We start from the raw sequence: 22,141 nt of genomic DNA on the forward strand, positions 1-22,141 counted from the left end.
ATCTTCTATCCAGCCAGCATTGTTGTTAAGAGCAGCTGGTGTGGAAAGTTGATTTCCCCAAAACTCATGAATCTCTTCCTGGCTTGGGTAAGACTTGTCTACAGTTTCTACGGTGGAGTTCAGTTTTCGGTAGAACGCCTTCTCAGAGTTCTCAAAAAGTGCATTGTCACATTTTCGGTTGTTACTAACTTTATACCTTCTTAATCGTCCTGAATAGACGGAGAGTTTTTGTTTTAATATATCCAGACACTGTTGGGCTGTGTTATTTTCTGGATCGTATCTCGAGTGTCTTGCAGTGCTCCGCATTATTTCTTCAGCTCTCTTAATGACTTTTCTACTTGTTACACCTCTTACATATTCTGTGACTTGACCAATATCCCTACGCAGTAATTCAATTTTTCCGAGAAGTCTCTTTTCCCAGGGTGCAATTCTGTTACCAGTCCTTCCGTTATTAGTACTCCGTCGTGTTCTGATCTTAACGCCCATTACATTAGCAATTGCTGTTGCTGCACAGTAGATTAGCATATGCAGATATTCCAATGTGTGGGATTCTACGACATAATTGGGTAGGACTTCAGTGTTCACAATTTGTAACAGCTCACCTAGTTTCTTACAAGAGTTTATTCGTGGTAGCGGTGGTCTGCTAAGTGGATTTGTTCCATTAAACTCTTGTACGGCACGAGCCATTTCGTTTGCTAGACTATCGCGCAACTCGTTGTTTTCCTGTTGTGTATTGTCAGGTTGAGTTTCTGGTAAGGGAATCTCAGGAATCTGCTCATCAAGGATTTCATTTAGGACTTGATCTAAAACTAGCCCTTGGTTGTTAATCTCCCGTTCGACTTCGCTTTTGATCGTATTGCGTCTAGCCTCTGGGATAAGGTTGTTTCTTATGATTACCCGGTATTGATCTGATACTCTTTGCTCCGATACTTGAATATCTGGGTACTCCCTGCAAAATTCGGCATACAGCTGTTGTCTGTAGCCGATCGTTTCTTGACCGAGGTTTGTCACCTTATAATAGAAGCGCAAAATGCTTTCGTTAATGGACACAGTCCATTTCATGCGCTGCCTCGGTCGTCCCGCTTGAGTGAGCGCCGGCTGATGTTCCAGCGCAGCACCTTCAGCGGGTGGAGCTCTTGCTGTTGTTTGGCTCGCTTGTGGTTGTTGTTGTTGTTGGGCTGTAACTGATTGTATGACAGGGGCCCGCCTCCTCAACACCCTGCCACCGACCCCTTATTATTATTATTATTATTATTATTATTATTCTAAGGCCAAATTGAATAGCAACGGTGATAAGTGGTCTCCTTGTCAAAGTCCTGATGTTACACTTAGTCTTACTGTTGTCAGTAATAATTACTTACTTAACTTATTTAAGACATTTTGAAAGAAAAGAATTAAAAGTAATTCATATATTTATTGAGAGCCCACAAATAATCCTTCAAAGAGCCACATGTGGCTCGCGAGCCACAGTTTGGCCACCCCTGATATATAATATCGGCATTAAAAAGTAAATTAGGGTCTGCATTTAGATTTTTTTCATCAATTGAAGTTGAATTGCTAACAGTATTTGGTTTATTATTTATAAATTTAGGGACAATGGTAGGCATATTGTTAATAGATTGAAGAGTTCGAAATTAAAAGAGAAGTGCGACAGGGGTGTGTATTTTCACCACTACTATTCAATGCATACTCTGAAGAAATTATGAAAAGAGCTGTTGAGGGAGAAACAGCAGGAATAAAGGTAAATGGAACGCCAATTAACAACATTAGATATGCGGACGATAGTATCATAATAGCAGACAACCTTAAAGACCTCCAAAAGCTAATGAACAAGATAGTTGAGTATGGAGAAGAATATGGATTATCAATAAACATCAAGAAAACTAAATTTATGAAGATATCAAAACCCAAAATAATTATGAAAGCCTGACAATTAAAAGTAAAACTTTAGAATAAGTAGAAAAGTACAACTATCTTGGCACAATAATTAATCACACAAACGATTACTCCAAAGAAATCAAAGTTCGAATAGAGAAAGCAAGAACAAACTTCAATAAAATGAGAAAGGTACTTTGTGCAAGAGAACTGAAATTAGACTTGAGAGTTAGGCTGACAAGGTGTTATATTTTCTCGACTCTGCTTTACGGGATAAAAGCATGGACTCTTAACGCATCGACTACTAAAAAGTTGGAAGCATTTGAACTGTGGGTGTATAGAAGAATCCTGAAGATATTATGGACCGAGCATATGACAAACAACGAAGTCATGAGAAGAGTCAACAAAAGACTGGAAATATTGGAAACCATCAAGACACGAAAGCTGCAGTATCTGGGGTATGTTATACGTAATGAGAGATACAACATACTTCAGTTGATTATACAGGGGAAAATCCAGGGCAAGAGAAGTGTAGGAAGGAGACGAATCTCGTGGTTGCGTATCTTGAGGGAATGGTACGGATGCACATCAACCGAACTATTCAGAGCAGCAGCATCTAAGATCAGAATAGCCATGATGATTGCAAACCTCCGTCGCGGAGATGGCACGTGAAGAAGAAGAAGAAGATTCAAACTAGATACGACTAGTACTACTAGTAGAAACATATTGTTTAGATTATAATATTTTCAGTTGGGTAGAGGTAAAAATTTGGTAACTTTTTATATTTTAACAATTTTATAGTTTTAGTTTTGGGTCCTGTTTGGGGCCGAGGCTCCTAGGCAACTGCTTACTTTGCCTATTGGTTAATCCGGCACTGAGGAAGCCGAAATCCACAAGAGGTCGTCATTGTGACTTAAAATAAGCCTATTCGCGCTGTATACCCCGAACGTACCTAGAGGGAGAACGCCTGCGCATTACAAACTTGGACGTTCAACAAGGTCGAATATTTCCGTCCGAAAACCTAATGCGCAGGCGATCTCCCTCTGGGTAAGTTCAGGATACGTTCAGGGCATGCGCATGCAGCGCGAATAGGCCAAATCTCGCGCATAGGTAAAAGTGTATAAATGTTTAACATCTTTACACACACCAAATGGTGTGGAGAATTAATAGGTAGTTTGGGTTGGGTTCTAATACTTTTATCAACACCTTCAGCTGCAATGATGCCATTGAGATCTGTCAAAAAATATTTGTACAGTTTTTGTGACTTACTCGGTTTAATAGAAGGCCACTCGATACCGTCTACAGCAAAACGTCTGTCTTCGAAATCAAGTTGGCCATAGCTTAGGAGGAACCTAATTGGTTCAGCGAAAGCAGTAATATCGAAGTAGGTGAGCTTATATTTGGGTGCCATTTCGTTCTGAAAAAAACAAAAGCCAATTAAAGTACATTAATTATACAAAATTCGCTAAACTCACGTATAAATAACGCTAAATTATATTTGGATTCTATGGTTTCAATCTAATATACGGTGTAAGTCAAATACACTGCGCCTCATGAAAAAGAGGTCACTAAAATTTTATAAGTTTATACAATTTATTCTATTGTAACTAAATTCCCATAATGCAGAAACACTTTTAGTGTCTATTAGGCATCGACAAACGGTGCCGATAGGTCAATTATTATTATTTTTTTGAAACGTTTATTCAGCAATCTGTTAGTTATAAAAATTCTAACAATAATCGTCTTTGTGGTTTGAAGTAAAAAAAAATTGACGTTAGAGAGGTCAGTCCAATGACTGGGGGGTCCGGACAAATAATCCCGGACAAAAAATCCCCACAAATTATCCCCGGACAAAAAATCCCCGGACAAAAAATCCCCACAAAAAATCCCCACAAATAATCCCCACAAATAATCCCCGGACAAATAATCCCCGGACAAAAAATCCCCACAAAAAATCCCGGACAAAAAATCCCCACAAACTTTTTTGGACAAAATATCCCCACAAAAAATCCCGGACAGAAAATCCCCGGATGGAAAGATGCAGTCTGGCGGCCTAGAAAAATGTGGAAGGATGCAGTCTGGCGGCCTAGAAAAAGGTTGAAAAGTTATAACGCCATTGATGATGATGATGACTAAATATTTTTGACGTTAAACTTACAAAAAGGAACATAATTTTTTGCATTACAATCAAGATTATCGTTTTCTGGACCAGCAGTTATCATCACGAATAGACAATAAGTACAACATGTTTCCCAAAGCCTTAGCTTATTCCCCATATCTTCCACGATTTTTGAAAAAACTCACAATTGGAATTCGACATTTGGTAATCGCAATTACAATGTATGCTTAATTTTAATCGCAAATCATTATTTTCGTGCAGAAAACTGGTTTCATGGCGATTGCTATAACTCTCATGCACTGAAGCTGAAAAACATTTGCGTCGATTGCATTCACGGGAAAACTTTTAGAGAACTATTTGGTAGCAAAAAAATTTCTTGGGGATTTTTTGTCCGGGATTATTTGTGGGGATATTTTGTCCAAAAAAAATTGTGGGGATTTTTTGTCCGGGATTTTTTGTGGGGATTTTTTGTCCGGGGATTATTTGTCCGGGGATTATTTGTGGGGATTATTTGTGGGGATTTTTTGTGGGAATTTTTTGTCCGGGGATTTTTTGTCCGGGGATAATTTGTAGGGATTTTTTGTCCGGGATTATTTGTCCGGGGATTATTTGTCCTAGCTTCATGACTGGACCTCTAGTATGGAACAAACATGACAATCCGATAATATGCTACATACAAACATACGTACATAGATACTCATTTCTTCTTAAAAAAAAATTATTATCATTGCAAGACAAACACATGAAATTTTTCACGGAGTGAGCAACACAAAGTTTTTACACACAATACAGTTATGTCAGGACTTTCTGTCTTTTTTCTGTGACATAAGTAACACCGACCCCGTCACGTAGCTCCGTTAGCTCCAGATGGAACATCAGAAACGTCCAATTCAGGATATGAAATTTTCATCATTTGCACCCTACAGTAATTTTTCTAAAAAAGCACTTAAACGCAAAGAGTTTTAAATGCTGTAATGAGTGGAGTGCGCTTAGAATTGAATTTAATGCGAATAAAAAAATGAGCAAAAATCAAAAAAATTTATTAAAAAAGATAGGTGACAAAAACGAGGTCTGAGGGTGCAGCTGCACCCCGCACCGCCTTACGAAGCTTAAAAATGTGCAGTCAATTTTCAGAATAAAAATGTAGGTATTTATTTGCCTCAACTAGAGGGTTATTCACCTTGGCTAATAAATTGTTATGTTACTATTTTTCTTTTAAAACTTTATTTTCTCCCAATAGTTAGTTATTAGTTTCCACATTAAGAGGAAACAGTAGCGGTCAACAGGTAGCAAAAACGCGTTCCAAGAGTGCGGCTGGAATTTTGAATATTTTTTCGAGATATTTGGCACACGTATTCGTAATATAATAAAGAATGGCGGTACAGAGCCCAATTTGAAAAATATATTAATATGTGGAAATTACTCTGTAATTAAATACAATATTACAAAAACGAGCAAGTACCGCCATTAAGAAGAACAAAAAATACACTTTCTTTAAATAAACTTTTTTATCCGATGCCTAGATTTTGTGTCATTTTGGAACTACCAATGAAATAAAAATTTTAGTAGTTCCAAAATGACACAAAATCTAGGCATGGGATAAAAAAGTTTATTTGAAGAAAGTGTATTTTTTTGTTCTTCTTAATGGCGGTACAGGCTCATTTTTTTAATATTGTATTTAATTACAGAGTAATTTCCACATATTAATATATTCTTCAAATTGGGCTCTGTACCGCCATTCTTTATTATATTAAGAATACGTGGGCCAAATATCTCAAAAAAAATATTCAAAATTACAGCCGCAATCTTGGAACGCGTTTTCGCTACCTGTTGATCGCTACTGTTTCACCTTAAATTACAAAAATAGCTTTCATTTTCCCAACTTTCTTAATGCTAATCATCATTTACTTCTATACAATATTTTAAATGTTAAAAAGCCGGTAGGTTTTACAAATAAATAAAATTCAAATTCTCAATCTGTTTTTCTTATTAAAAGCAATTAAAAGTAGGGGAGACCGGGGCAGGACTGGATACTTAAGAAAGAAAAAATCATAGAAAGAAAACTAAACTGTGTATTAAAAAATAACAAAGTCAGACGTCAGACAGGATCACTTGCTATTAAACTTCATATAACATACTTTATTTATAATACAAATTGCTTAGTTATTTGGTTATAAAGAACTTAATGTATCAGTCCGAAATTCCCATTTTGCCCCGGTTACGGGGCAAAATGGGAATGTATTTTAGTCAGGCTGGCAGAGTTCAGAAATATGAGCACCTTCGTCTTCATCCTCAATACCTGCGCAGGAATTAAGTATAAGCCCATCCATTGCAGACACTACACACTACCCATTCTTCAGTTGACTGCAAATATAAGTATTCACAGTAGATGCAGCCACAATCTTCATCATCTTCTGATGAGTCAGTGTCCATGTCGTTTTCTTCTTTAGTTTTCTTTGATTTTTTTTATTAGTTTCAGTTTTAGGCAGATTCTTCTTACAAAGTTTAAATGCTATAAAGTAGTGGCAATTTAGGAGAGAGGGGCAAGCTGGGATAATATCCCGTTTTGCCTCGACCGCTTTGCCCCAACAGACATCATTTCAAATAAAATTAGTAATTTGTAACGTAAAAGATGTAAAACAGTTCACATCACGCAATATTAAAATTCAGAAACATATCTATCCAATTTGAATGAAAATCTTTACTGCTCACCTTATAGAACTTCTATAAATATTACCAAAATTTGTAACAAAACAAAAGAAAACAGATTTTATGTCTGTAAAGAAGCATACTACGTGACTAGAAGTTTCTTTATAATGACTGAACTGAGTCAACCCAAGTTCGTTCGAATGGCGCTATTGCCGATATTATGACGACTATAAGTTATGCACATCGATGATTTCCAGTTCTGCCCCGGTCTCCCCTATTAGGGCATCTAGTATATATGTTACAGTTCAAGTTGATTATTCAGTTGGACTCTAACGGCCGGTTTCAGTAAAAGTTGATTATAAATATAAAATGAAGATTTATATTCAACATTTACTAGTAAAAGTAGACTCCAACTAGGAAAAGTATACTCTTCCCAATGCCATTTAGTAAAAGTTGATTCTGATTCACACAAACAGCCGATTCTAGAAATTAAATGTTACTGAATATGTTCAAATTAGTCTAAACTGTATCGTCGCCCCCGTTAGGTAAATTACTCCGATTCGAATTTTTTGCACAAACTTACTCAAAAAGAGGTCCTTATAACAAATCTACTGCGTGCCAGGCAGTATCTTGATCGATAAATTGTTTAAACAATTTTTTTTAGACAAATTCACAAAAATAATTTTTTCACTTCGAGTATTTTTTTTAGATCATTTGGGTTATTCTGAGCAAAAAAAGGTATTTTGTGATTTTTCTTTAAAATTGATTGTTGTCGAGTTATACGCGATTTAAAATTTGAAAAATGCGAAAATAGCCATTTTCAAGGCTTAATAACTCGGTTAAAATCCATTATTATGAAAGTCAGAAAGTGACCAAATCAAAGTTTATAGCCCTCTCTACAAGATCCAGCAGAAATTTTGTCACTGTTTTATTACTAAGCTTTATCTTTAATTATTAACAATGAGCGCTAAGTGCGTATTAGGCGGCCGTCAATGGTGAGTGCCAAAGAGATGCACCATTCCAGCCGTCCAATGATTAGCGCTCATTGTTGATAATTAAAAATAATATCTTATTAATGAAATAATGACAAAAATTTCTTCAGGATCTTATAGAGGTAGCTTTAATCTTTGATTTTTTTTAGTTTCTGAATTTCATAATATATAATATCGTATGGCAGTTTTGCCTTTCGGACAGTTCCGGCGCCAATTACATCTTTAACCCTGTTTCAAGTAACTAGTGTCGATGTACACTAGCCCAGGGGACCGACGGCTTAACGTGCTCTCCGAGGCACGGTGAGACGGCTCGTGTCATTATTGGAAATGAAAATGGTTTGTCTTTAGCAGGGCTCGAACCCACGTGCACTGGCGTACGAGTCCAGCGATTATGCCGTTGCTGCACGGCTGCTCGCTCGACTTTCACAATAATTTATCTTTAACCGAGTTATTAAACCTTGAAAATAATTATTTTGGCGTTTTTCAAATTTTAAGTCGCTAATAACTCGACAACAGTCAATTTTAGAGAAAAAAAGGCCCAACTGATCTAAAAAAAAATTGTACGAATTGAAAAAATTACATATTTTAGCGAATTTGTTTAAAATCATTGTTTATCGCCAACGTCACTAAAATCATTCGATATTGAACACTTTGTTGTATTGAAAGAAGAATGTTACTTTACCTGCCGCCATAATTAATCAAATTAACCGAGATTGAATGTAAGTGGTCAATGGCAGCAATCGATTATTTATTTGAGTGAAATTAAAATGTATTTACTTTAATTATTAAAAATATTGTACAAAATTTATCTTATTATTAATAAAATTTATGTCAAAAAGTAAAATTCTATAGTGTTTCGCAATTATATTTTTTTTTTTTTTTTTTTTATTGAAAATTTACCGCATCCACCAAGAGGTGATTAGCGGGAATACAGTGTAGGAGTACAGTTCCAATAACTTACAATCTATAATATAATTCTATGAGTTTTAAATAATTATCGATATTATTATCTATAATTACAGTATGTATCTTAAATTAAGAATACAGTGTAGGTATAACTTCCAGTAATTTAGATTCTATAATATAGCCCTATACATTTTAAATAGTTTGCGATATTGTCATAGTAACCATCTGTGCCTAAAAGTTTGTTGATGTTGTTAGGAATATTGAATCTAATTCGTTCATTTGCAAAAAGTGGACAGTCAATTAAAAAATGTTTTACATTATTTATTTCGTCACAAATTTCACATTTAGGGGGATCGTCTCTTGTAAACAGGTGAGAGTGCGTGTATCTTGTGTGACCTATACGCAGACGTGTGATAACAGTTTGAAGTTTTCGTGCTCGTATTCTCGATAGCCGCGGGTAAACATTATCCTTGATTGTTCTTAAAGATGTCTGTGAATATTTCCATTCTTGGTTCCATTTACACGTGATTAGATTTCTAAAGTACGATTTTATGTCACTCGCGAGATTTCGACACTCCGTTACCTCTGTTTCGACACTTTCCGACACTTTACGGGCGCACTGATCTGCTGCTTCGTTTCCATCGATACCAATATGAGATGGGATCCATATGAAGGTAATCGCAATTATATTCATACAAAATAAATCAAAACTTTAGAGATTTAGTAATTAGGTAGGTATACAATATTGATAACTATCGATTAAACATCAAAACCGGCCATCATGCAAAAGTCATCTGTCATTACTGTCATACGAAATTTTTATTTCGTCTAAAATTAAAAAAAATTGCTCAAAGTTGTAAGTAAGTGTTAATGTTTTTTATGATTGACGATATAATAATTTTGTACGCACCACCTCAATACTCTTTATCGAACGCGTCTGTTCCTCTGCTCGTAATATCAGACTCGTTCGATTAAGAGTCACTTTACTGACTGACTTTACTGAAATTGGTTAAACAATTTTTCGACCGCGGTACCGCGTGACACCCTGTGTATTTGTTATAAGGATTGTTATACGGATGTATTTCTTTGAGTAAGTTTGTGCAAAAAATCGAATCAGAATAATTTACCTAACGGGGGCGACGTTACAGACTATACTAATAAGTAGTTAAAACGGTCAAAACAAAGAAACCCACACTCATCAAAAATGCACTTGAGATTCTCGTATAATCAACATTTACTGAATCGATCCAGGAAGAGTCAACTCCAACTAGTAAAAGTTGATTTAAATTTTTAAAATCAACTTTTACTGCTCGTTTCAGTTGGAGTTGACTCCAACTAGTTGGAGTCAACTCTAACTGAGAATCAACTTGAACTGTAACATATATACTTATTCGTTGGTAATTAGTAATTACAATAATTAACCATCATACTTACCACAAATTGATAAAAGGCAAGTTTGCCAAAAACAATTTAAAACACTCAATACAAGTACCTACTTTGCTCTGCCAAGGAGAACTAACTGGCAAATGACAGGAATGGGGTATTTATGATGTGTTTATGATAAATTCATTAAATTTCGGATCATACACATTACGTGTATTTCGGCTCAATTCTGCTCTAGGCGGTTGGCCAGCAAAATGTTTTTAAATAATTATATATTATAAAAATCCAATACTTCATCGGGCTGCTGGATTCTGAACTCATTCAACAACAAGGTCAACAAGTCGAAATTCCTCTCCACCCAAATAGTTGCCGTAGCCCCGCTTATCACATATAAAAATTTGTGACAACGCTATTTGTCTTTAAATTTCAGCGGTGTGGCCAATCGGAGGGAAATTTCCTTTTTTTATCTATTTATGTCACGTTTGATAAGAAGATTAGCATGTCATGAAATTCGATCAGCGAATTCAATATCGGTTTATTTCGGAGAAACCCTGTTCTCTTTCCTTATGAATGAATCACAATCACAGTATTACAGATGGGCGCTGGCGCATATGAAATGCCTCCCGAAGACGGGTTTCTTACCTGTCGCTAAAATACAAGAATCTACAGGTCGAGCAAGTCTCGTAAATTTCACGATTGCGAGCCACGCTTCACGCAACCGTGTTTGCGTACTTGTGTTTCGAGTTGCGTGGTCGTCCGGAGTTATATTTACCAAATTTAATTATCGTTTTCAAAATTAAATCAATATGGCTACTGGGTGTAAAAGACAATGAACTGTCAATACGGATGGAATGGCCCTGTCCCATTCAAATAGTGAAGCGATATTGCCACCAACATACAAGAGAGAGGTTCTAGAGAGAGACAGATAAGGTGCTGGAGAATTTGACAGGCCGTGTAATTTGAGTTGCCTATATAAATGGACCCGATTGAATCAGTATTGACAGTTCGTTGAATGAACCTCATATTTTAACTTTCAGGGCTGATTGGCAGCACATATTTCAAAATTTAAATACTTTTTTGTATTTACAGAGTAAATAGAGTACAGAGTACCATACTTGGTGTTTAAATCAGTTTAAATACTTTTCAGAATTGTTATTTGTATTTATCAAAACAAATACCTACTTTCCTAAACTATTTGGGAGTTAAATAATTTTAAATCTATTTAAATACTAAATTAGTGACTGTTTTATATAAAGTGAAGAAGTCCTTGATTATGTTTTTATGTTACTTTTATATTTAGAATTTTACTTTTATATTTCCCCGATTTAAGTTGATATAGGCAACTCAAATTACACGGCCTGTCAAAGTTTCCAGCACCTTGTCTGTCTCTCTCTAGGACCTCTCTCTTGTATCGTGGCTGCATTAATTGTCTTCCTGCCTATTCCATCCGTCTTGACAGTTCATTGGTAAAAGATAAATCTTATTTTAATGAGTTTTAGATAATTTTAGTTGTATTTCTTTGTAATTTTGTGTTGTACAAAGATTAATTTAACATTTTCTCTGGAAGTATTAATTTAGAAAGATAATATGCTTCATTGGTGTTGTGTTTTGAAGTGTGAAATGCAAAGTAATTGTGATAAAGTCAAGATAAAGTTCACTTTTAAACTGAACTAAATAAGGTATCTGAGAGTCAACAATGGTTAAATGCAATACAATGTACAGGTTTTACTAGCGAAATGAAAATTTTCCTGTCCTGTCTGCTGTAATCATTTTATATCTGGTAAGTTACAATTACAACAGTAACGATTTTTGAAGATGTTAACATTTTAATCTTATAGGAAAACCAGCCGACTTAATCGATAATAACAATCTCCAGATTGGGTTCCTTCAATAAATATGGTCTATAAACACAATGAAATAAGTTCCCCAAAATCTAAAATGGAGTGGTATCAAAGGAGAATTAAAGGGAAAAATATTCATATTGAAATTATTTATAAGGCACTGGACTGTCTTAAATTCTACAATACTACTAGGTAGGTGGGTAAATGATTTTAGACATTTTTCATTAAGAGTAGATTAAGATTAAGTAGATTTTCATTCAGTAGATAGAGTAGAGTAACTCTACCTGTAAAAATGCTCAGCACAGTAGAATAGCTGGTAGAGTGTATAGTTGGAGTTAAAGTAGAGTGACTAGCAACCTATGGCAAAGTAACTACTCTATGACCACCACTACTGCCAAAATGTCTACTCGGCTGCACACTCTACCCATGGAACACGCTCAATTATGGCAGAATAGAGTAGGTAGGAGAGTACATGGGGGCGCTGTCATTCTGGCTGGAATTGTGTTTTGTGTAAATAGTGAAAATGAAGTTCACCGAAGATGAAACTTTAAAACTTGTAGAGCTATAATATGGCGAATACCAGTGTTTATGGAATTTAGGTAGTGTATACTACAGAAATAAAAGTTTGCAGCAAGCTGCGGAGGATGAAATCGTCGAAAAAATGGCAAAGGGGGCTTTGGAGTAAACGAGCTTAAGCAAAAAATTAAGAATTTAAGGTGCACTTATAATCAAGAGTGTTTAAAAATACAAAAATCGGTTTCACTATACTAGCATCAGTACTATACTTGTACTCTCCTCATGTGAATGGTATCAAGCCATTTTTGGTAGAGTACTACCACTACTCTACTCTCCTCAAAACTCTACCCATGTAAACAAGTCTTTAGAAACAGTGGAAAATGAGGTAGCTAGTAGAGTAGTAGTAGAGTAAAATATACTGGTTTAGCAAATTACAATGTTTTAAGGTAATACAGTAGCGATAAACAGGTAGCCAAAACGTGTTCCAAGATTGTCACTGTAATTTTGAATATTTTTTCGAGGCATTTGGCACACGTATTCGTAAAATAATAAAGAATGGCGGTACAGAGCCCAATTTGAAAAATATATTAATATGTGGAAATTACTCCGTAATTATACAATATTTAAAAAACGAGCCTGTACCGCCATTAAGAAGAACAAAAAAATACACTTTCTTCAAATAAACTTTTTTATCCGATGCCTAGATTTTGTGTAATTTTGGAACTACTAATGAAATAAAAAATTTTAGTAGTTCCAAAATAACACAAAATCGGATAAAAAAGTTGTATTTGAAAAAAGTATATTTTTTTGTTCTTCTTAATGGCGGTACAAGCTCGTTTTTTTATATTGTATTTAATTACAGAGTAATTTCCACATATTAATATATTTTTCAAATTGGGCTCTGTACCGCCATTCTTTATTATATTACGAATATGTGTGCCAAATATCTTGAAAAAATATTCAAAATTACAGCCGCAATCTTGGAGCACATTTTCGCTACCTGTTGATCGATACTGTTTCCTCTTAAGATAGTTTTAATAGTTATTTATGATATAAGTATTAAAAGTACAATTTTAAGACGCGCATGTGAAAGTTAACTTGAAAAAATAATTTTATTAATGTTTTGACTTCCACATCAGATGTCATTGTCAAAATACAAAATATTCATTATTATTAGGTTTGTTCTAGCAAACAGTCAAACTAGTCAAAAACCATCAGCAAACAGTTGGTCAGTAAAAGAACATAATAGAGTCACCAGTGCGATCCCCTCTACTCGCGCTGGTCCACTATTCGCTGATGGTTTCAAAATGATGCTAGAACAAACCTATTATTATTATGCATATCATTATCTGTAAATAATATTTCTTCTGATTGTTAATTGTAAAGGATAGAAAAATTACCATTTATTTTATTTTTTTTAGAATCAGCTGAGAGAAGTGGTCTACAAAAAACCAGGAAGGAAACGGAATATGTGGCTACGAAAGGCAAAAGAAAGGTTTACAAAGCAAATGTGACACATTTTTTTGAAATATTTAGGAATATCAGTAAATTGCATTAAAAAAATGTATGAAAAGATTTTGTTCAATAAAAATGTTTATATTTATCAAGGATGTATTATTTGGTATGGCCACATATCGTCAGTGATGTAATAATACATCCTATCTGTTTTTTCATGAGTTTTGTAAGAGAGACTAAAAACTTGTCTTAGGGTCACCTCCTGTTTTCATATGATATTTTTTGACTTGTTTTGTAGTAAATTAAACTATCTATGAACTACAAAACAAGTCAAAACTTACATATGAACACAGGAGGTGACCTTAAAACATGTTTTTCCATCTCTCATACAAAACTCATGAAAAAACAGATACGAGGTATTGTCACATCAGCAAGGGTGTACAGTGATGAGTGCCCTAATAACCGGCAAAATATGGGCAACATATTTAGTTTTGTGAGATAAAAAGAAATGAAACTAGTCGAGCTGGGAAATTTAGCGAAATTAACCTTTAAATTTACGTTATATTGATCCCACCTTTACACATATCGGAGGAGTATGTCAACTAAAACTGTCACTGTGACAGTGGTAGTTTCCAAACTCGTCTGATACGTCTGAAGGTGGTACACAATCAATACAATCTAAATGTATAAGTTAATATCGCTAAATTTCCCAGCTCGACTAGTTTCATGTCTTTTTATCTCACTACTTAATACATCTTTTGTGCTATTTTGCCGGTTATTAGAGCGCTCATCACTGTATTTCTGGTATATCCAGGGAATGTCTACAAAATATATTTTGAATGTCCAGAGAACATTCGTGGACATTCATGGAATGTTCCAATAAGACATTCAGGTAATGTTTAAAATGCTGACACAGGATTTTCCTGGGATGTTCAGGGAACATGTTTTCGGGGATATTTCAGGAATTTTTCAATGTCTGTGTACCTTCTATGGACCTATATGGAATATTTTGGTGTTATTACCGCCGCCCTCCACTTGCGATTTGTAATCAGGAAGATTGAACACATTGTTTCAAATACAAGTCAATCCATTTGTGACTAAATAATCATGGATTGACTTCTATTTGAAAGAATGTGTTCAATCTTCACAACTACAAATCGCAAGTGGAGTCCGGCGCTAAGGGCTACTTCCCAGGCAACCAAGTGACGTCATATAATGTTAAGGAAACGTCAGTTTTTGGTTGAAAATAACACGTGTTTGAACAGTACGTCAAATAGACGTCTTTTGTAGGTGATTTTAAATACGTAAGATTAATGACGTCAAAATTACGTTTAAAAAACGTTTTAACTTTAGACAGCCTAAGTCTGACGTCACAAAATTGGGAGGAGCTTGCTTGTTTGTATTGACTCCAAACAATTTCGTTTAGGTATAGGTAACGCTAAATGTTTATAAGAAATTTCTCATTTATTGTTTACGCGGTTTGTGTCTTGTGTGATAAAATAATACTTTTCATTTATATATTTAGTTAAAGAAAGGTATAAATTAAGAGGTTTTTATGCGTTTCTGCTCAGTGAGTTAGTTTAATGCAGTAATTCTTCTTGACAACTATCTGAGGTTATGTTAGTTTGTTTTTAATTAAGCGTTAAATGAAGATATTAAGACAGCGTTAAATTAAGATATTAAGTATGCTGGATAATTTGTTAATAAATTATTTATTAGTTTCATATTTTTTGTTTTTTTATATTTATGTTTCATATTTTTAGTTGTTTCAGATTTGACACAGTAAGTAGGTATATATATTGGATAGATGGAAGTAGGTATATATAACTAGTGAAAATTCTATAATGTGAGGGCTGGTACAATCAATGTTGCTTCTAGCCTAGCGCACAAGCGATCTTAAACAAGTGGTAGCACTTATACCTTCGACACATGGGACGTAGGCCTGTAGGTTTCATGTTATGTATCTATTATACTATTTATACTATTTTGAAACATCTGAAAGAGGTCACTTTTTGAAAGTATTAAAGACATGATTTTACCGACGTGAAAAAAACGTAGATACGATTACGTTTTAAAATCGTCACAATTATGACGTCAAATCGATGAGACAAATACACGTGATTTTCAACGTCAGTACTACGTCATAGAAACACGTCAATTGGTCATTTTTATGACGTGTTATCTACGTTATAAAAACGTCGTTTGGTTGCCTGGGTTCCTCTTCGGTATTATGTATTATACTACAGAAATCAGGAACTTTCCTTCTAAATATATGTATGCATCTTGGCCATCAAATATATTCTTCCAAACATTTTTTTAAGGGGTTACATAGGTCTTGTGGGTAAAAAAAGTGACTTTTTAAAAAAATTATATCTCGAAAACTAAAATTTATTTTTATTTATAATTGGAACATGTAAAAGTATAGTACTTAAGGTAGTCTCAAAAAAAGTTTCAGCCAAAAATATTTATTTTTGTAGAGTTTAAGTTTTTTGCGTTGGCAGCATAACTAAGTCCAGTCTCATCTGAAATCAAAAAGTTTCTTGTAGTTTATACCTCTGGCTAGAATATGAACGAAGGAATTTAAAAAAAAATGAAATTTGAAGATTTTACATAAGTTTAAACACATTTTTGACCCCAATTTTTCTCATTTTTAAAGTAGTTTTTTTTTATAAAACAAAAATGACCTCATCTAATAAAAAATCCTTTGTTCATTCACTAGCCAGAAGTATAAACTACAAGAAACTTTGATTTCAGATGAGACGGGACTTGTTATGCTGCTCACTGCAAAAAAGGGCTGTTGTCGAAAAATTGCAGTCAACTCTACAAAAATGAATATTTTTGGCTGAAATTTTTTTGAGAGTACTATACTTTTACATGTTTCAATTATAAATAAAAATAATTTTTAGTTTCCAAGATATAATTTTTTTAAAAAGTCACTTTTTTTACCTGCAAGACAACAACTTGTTGATTTCAAATTGTAACAGTTGTTTTGCAAAGTATGCTGCCCTCTTGTATTTTCTGTGTTATCTTCATCATACAATTACTTCATCTAAAAACTTTCTGCGATATATTCGCAACAACAAAAACAAACAAAACAAAAAAAAATAAAACAAAAGTTTAACCACCTTCACACCACAGAATCAAGCAATCAAGTTACACAAATTACAAATTTTCAAACACCTCACACACAGCGTCTCAAGTACGATTGCGCGAATTGGTAAATATAACTCCGCACGACCACGCAACTCGAAACACAAGTACGCAAACACGGTTGCGTGAAGCGTGGCTCGCAATCGTGAAATTTACGAGACTTGCTCGACCTGTAGATTCTTGTCGCTAAAATGGTCCGCTCTGTCTAGGTACACGCTAACGTGTACGCAAATAAAAAAAATTAGGTACATACACGCGAGTTAAACTTCATCAAGCCAGTGACGTCATTATTTAGCGTGCGCAGTGACTGTATATTTAGTACACGCTATTTTAATATGTTTAGTGTTTGTTTGATAGAAAAATATTTGTTATTAAGAGAAGGGAAGCAGAACTATTCAGATGTTTCGAACTTAATTGTAATAAATCAAAGTATATAAAACATATAAGCAGGTTAGCAAAATAAATATGTATTTAGTTGACATGACATGTACAAAATATTGTTAAAATAATTTTTATACGTAAGCTAATTATTATTATTGTGAAAGGTTTAGGTCTTCCTTTTATTTTAATTTTCGATGCTAATACTGTTTCGCTTATAACTAAAAATGTATATACAGGGTGTCCCGGAAAATAGTGCGTTCCTTTAAGGTATGGAGAGAATACACAATTTGGAACAAAAAAGTCCTATACCATTTTTTTCTAAAGTTAACCGTTTCCAAAAAAAAGTTAACATTGTTTTCCACATACCTGTATTTTAATGTTTGGAAATTTTAATAAACTGGCAACATCGTACGCACTACGGCATAATAACATAATAAGAACTCGTTTGTGATTGTGATTAACAGTATTTAAAATAATCCAACCTAATAGTAGGTAATACTTATGTATTTACTATTTGTTTACTAAAATTATTTTCTTTTGAAATGTATTGAAATACCTATTGCATAATTTTAAACGAATTACACATCTTTTAACATAAAAACACATCTTTTAACTAAACTACTATTATGTATTTAGTAAGGTTTAAATGGGTTGAATGCTGAGTATTGCTGAGGGCTTTAACTGAATTACATAGTTTTAATAGTTTACAGTGGAACTTAAATACACCAGATAATGTCTCAGTAATTTGTTTACTTGTGAACTGAAATAACTAAGTTGTACTTACTTGAAAATAATTAATATACCGAATAGATGTTTCAACCTTTCACAAACACCATTCATAGGTAATAACATAATAGGTAATACACTCACTATTCGAAAACATTTTCGGCATTGACACTAAACAGGATTCTTTAAAACTATCTGTTTACTATCATCTTCTATCTATTTACATGGGACTGTCTATGCTTAAATTTGCGTACCGCACATAGTTGTCAGATTTAAATTTGGATACCAAAATACATTTTAATTTTTTGGTCAAACGGTTGCATTTAGAAAAAAATGTTATAAGAGTTTTTTGTTCTACATGGTGCCTTCTACCTATACCTTTAAGGAACGCACTATTTTCCGGGACACCCTGTATTAATTTGCAGTCTCTTATCTCTTTCATACGGTTTTAATATGTTGTTTAACTCATTAAAAGAACTAAATAATTGTCTACACTCTATAGTTAATTTAAAAACAAACACTAAACAAATAAAAAATAAGAAATCTCTTTACTAATCAATATTAAAATATAAACACAACGCGATTAGACAAATTCTAACACTCTGACTCTCTGACACTCGCGGTATAATACCTACTTACCACAGCATACACGCAACTCAAGTTAGCGTGTATGCAAAAAACCAGTAATAGTGCACGCTAAATAGGGACGTTACTGAGTTGATGACTTTTCGCGTGTACCTAACTTTTTTATTTGCGTACACGCTAGCGTGTACCTAGACACAGCGAAAATGGTCACATACGAATTGCCTCCCAAGCTCTAAATAAATTACATGCTTCTAATATTTATGTGAAGGTGCGACGTTGCCACATCTTCGTCTCTTTGTAAATTTTCGGCAAAATTGGTCTTTTTTTATTTAATTAATTTTATTTTTAACCTTTATGTATTAAACATTTATTGACACTATATTTCAATAATAATTTTTTTATATTTTTCATATTTATAAAGTAGTATTTATAAATTTCAACTAGCTTATACATATTGATGTGATCTTGATTATTGATATGAGATAATATTCTTATATGTCATTTAATTTAATCATTGCATTAATCATAATCTAATTAATTTACCAGATCACATATCAATATGTTTTCAATCTCAGGGCGAATTATAAAATTAATTACTTACTCTCGTGGCTTCTAAGTATTTCTCAATGGTTCCTAATCGGGATAGGAAAGAAAAGAGTAAAATAATACACACATATGGGTTACAATTATAATCAAAATATTGTTTATTTTATTTAAATGGCAATCACTGCTTAATATTTGCTAGATCTTATTTTTCTTAAACATAACATTTACAAATGGGAATCTTATTTCCTTTTGGTTTCCAATTGAAAGTTTTTATTAACATTTAACTATTAGGATTTATTAGCAACAATTCTATTTAAGTTTGATGAAGCTTTTCTGATATTATTTATTATGTTCTTCAATTTATAATGTGGTATTTAATACGAAAAACCCATACATTCATGTCCAAACAAATGAGACTGACCTTTTTCTGGTGAACTGAGAATGTCTTCACACAAGACCCGTTTCCTGCTATCCTTGGCTGCGATCAAAACCTCGTCCTGGCTTTCAGTAATGTTCTCCTTTGAAAACTAGCTCGTATAGCTCTCGTACCTGCTTCTGTCGTGATGCTGTATTCTACCTTTTTCGAAACTGCAATCAGCTACCGGGACACTCTTGGCTCAAGGAGGTTCTTTTACTCTCAACCTGGCCTACCTCTCGTTCCACGATAGATACTCCACACTCACGGAACTACACCGGCTTTCTCACTCTCCGTACACTACCGTCTACCACTAGACTTCTCTTCTCGACAGCTCAAAACATTCTGATCTATCTTTTTCATTCATTCCCCTACTTTCTAAATATCCCTTCCAGATTCACAAATCAAACTTCCACCACCAACTCTCATTCGCAGTATTCCTCAAAACCAATTTTTAATCTTTCTAAATATGCTTAATGGATTTCCAAAAAAATAGTTAATTCCCATTCTAAAATTACTTTCTACTATTTACAAAATTTAATGACCTATTATCTACTTCAAATGAGTCTTATTTAGCATAGGCTAATGATTGAACCTTCCGCGAACAACGATAATGACCTATTATCGATTTCACTTGAGTTTTATTTAGCATAGGCTAATGATCGAACCTTCCGCGAACAACGATAATGGTACGCGCCATTCACTTTGTTTATTCTAAGCGCATTGTCCCGAGTTTCGTTTAATCACTTCTTAAAATTAAATATAACAATTTGTTGTATACAGGTTGTTCTAAATTTATATGCCCGTGGTTGAGAAAATTGAAAATATTTTATATTAAATTGAATTTTGTTTATAATTATCAAAATTTAATTTTCATATCAAATAGAAATATAACAATATATAATTAGTTTTATAACCATTATACAGGGTGTCCCGAAAATATTGGTCATAAATTATACCACACATTCTGGGGTCAAAAATAGTTCGATTGAACCTAACTTACCTCAGTACAAATGTGCTTATAAAAAAAGTTACAGCCCTTTTAAGTTACAAAATGAAAATCGATTTTTTTCAATATATCGAAAACCATTAGAGATATTTTATTGAAAATGGACATGTATCATTCTTATGGCAGGAACATCTTAAAACAAAATTATAGTGAAATTTGTCCACCCTATAAAATTTTATGGGGGTTTTGTTTCCTTAAACCCCCTCAAACTTTTGTGTACGTTCCAATTAATTTATTATTGTGGTACTATTAGTTAAACACAGCGTTTTTAAAACTTTTTTGCCTCTTAGTATTTTTTCGATAAGCCAGTTTTTATCGAGATGCGCCTTCTTTTTTAATATGTTTACATAAAAATTTTATGGGGGTTTTGTTCCATTAAACCCCCCAAACAGGGCCCCCGTAAGGGCTGTTGGCGCCTGTGTGCAAAAAAGGATTTTGGCGCCCCTTAAGGCGTTTTGGTTCATGAGTTTTTATTTATTTTTTTGAAGGTAGGTAGGTGCTTGATATAAAGCAAAAAAATGGACTTTATAAGTCATAATTATTTGTAGACTAAAATATCAAAATGAAACAAACAGAATAAAATCATAACAAAATAAATTCTTGTTCACACCCATTTTAAAGCATTTACTAAACAAATGGGGTACGGACAGGTTTGCGTTGTTTATAAATACTAGAAAATAAACGAAAACTACAAATCACATTTTTTTATAGTAGACTTTTTTAGGAACAGAAATATTGCGTAATGTCTACCTACATAATATAAGTAGGTACGACTTTCTATCTATATATACTTGGATATTTAAAAAAATATGCAGATACTTCTGATAAAAAAATACCTAGCTAACTTCGTCACAAATCAAAACGATAGCTAAAAAATAACTATTGTTGTAGCGATTCTTTCCGAGACTTTGCTGTTGCTAATTCATTAATTTCGTAGCTAATATTTATACCATAAAAAATTTCTTGTTCAATTGCTAATATGGCTAGCCCAGACAAACTTTCTTGAAGCATTGTCGATCTTAAATAATTTTTAATGATTATACTTTGAAAAACATCGCTTGTCAGAAGCTACAGATACAGACAATGTCAAAAGAATTCTTAGTGAAATGGTTATGTTTAGAAGGTTGGAGATTAAATTGTTTTCAAATATATATTGTAAAATATTTAATGAGCTTAGGCGAAAAATTTCGAAACTATGATTTTTAAATGCATTCATTTTTGTCGAATCCTGAAAAAACTAATAAGTTTTTTTGAAAAGTTAAACGCAGAATTTACAATATTACCGAAAGCCAAAAGAATAAACTAAGTCAGAATAAACAAAAAGTTTCTTTTGAATTAGATATCTGAAATTAAAAACCACACTCAATCTTCTCTTCTTTTTCACTCATGTAATTTATTAAAATAAACATAGAAGTTTTTAAGGACTTTCGGCCCTCAGTAATTAAGTAATCTTTCATTCTGCGTTTAAATTCTTCAAAAATACTTATTTTTCTGAGAATTTGAAAAAAATGAATGTATTTAAAAAGCATTGGCACGAAATTTTGCGCATACACTCTTAAGGGGTCAGCATCATATCATCAGGTAATGAAAACA

The 22,141-nt window shown here is 33.5% G+C and overlaps 1 protein-coding gene and 1 long non-coding RNA gene across 2 annotated transcripts in view; one reads left to right on the forward strand and one right to left on the reverse strand.

Annotated features, from left to right (window-relative positions):
* Positions 1–10,287, reverse strand: part of LOC126881453 (glutathione S-transferase-like) — a 112,274-nt gene extending 101,987 nt beyond the window's left edge. The window contains exons 1-2 of the mRNA XM_050645737.1: positions 9,976–10,287; positions 3,145–3,292 (exon numbers count right to left, since the gene is read on the reverse strand). Of these exons, the coding sequence (XP_050501694.1) occupies positions 3,145–3,286 (142 nt within the window). The 5' untranslated portion in view covers positions 3,287–3,292; positions 9,976–10,287. The remainder of the gene's footprint in view (positions 1–3,144; positions 3,293–9,975) is intronic.
* Positions 10,288–11,142: 855 nt separating this feature from the next.
* LOC126881455 (uncharacterized) lies at positions 11,143–13,884 on the forward strand. Its single transcript, XR_007696858.1, has 3 exons — positions 11,143–11,704; positions 11,763–11,957; positions 13,703–13,884. It is a non-coding gene; the product is annotated as an uncharacterized LOC126881455 (long non-coding RNA).
* Positions 13,885–22,141: the final 8,257 nt, after the last annotated feature.

Source organism: Diabrotica virgifera, chromosome 3 (genome assembly GCF_917563875.1).
Source record: "Diabrotica virgifera virgifera chromosome 3, PGI_DIABVI_V3a".
Classification (NCBI taxonomy): domain Eukaryota; kingdom Metazoa; phylum Arthropoda; class Insecta; order Coleoptera; family Chrysomelidae; genus Diabrotica; species Diabrotica virgifera.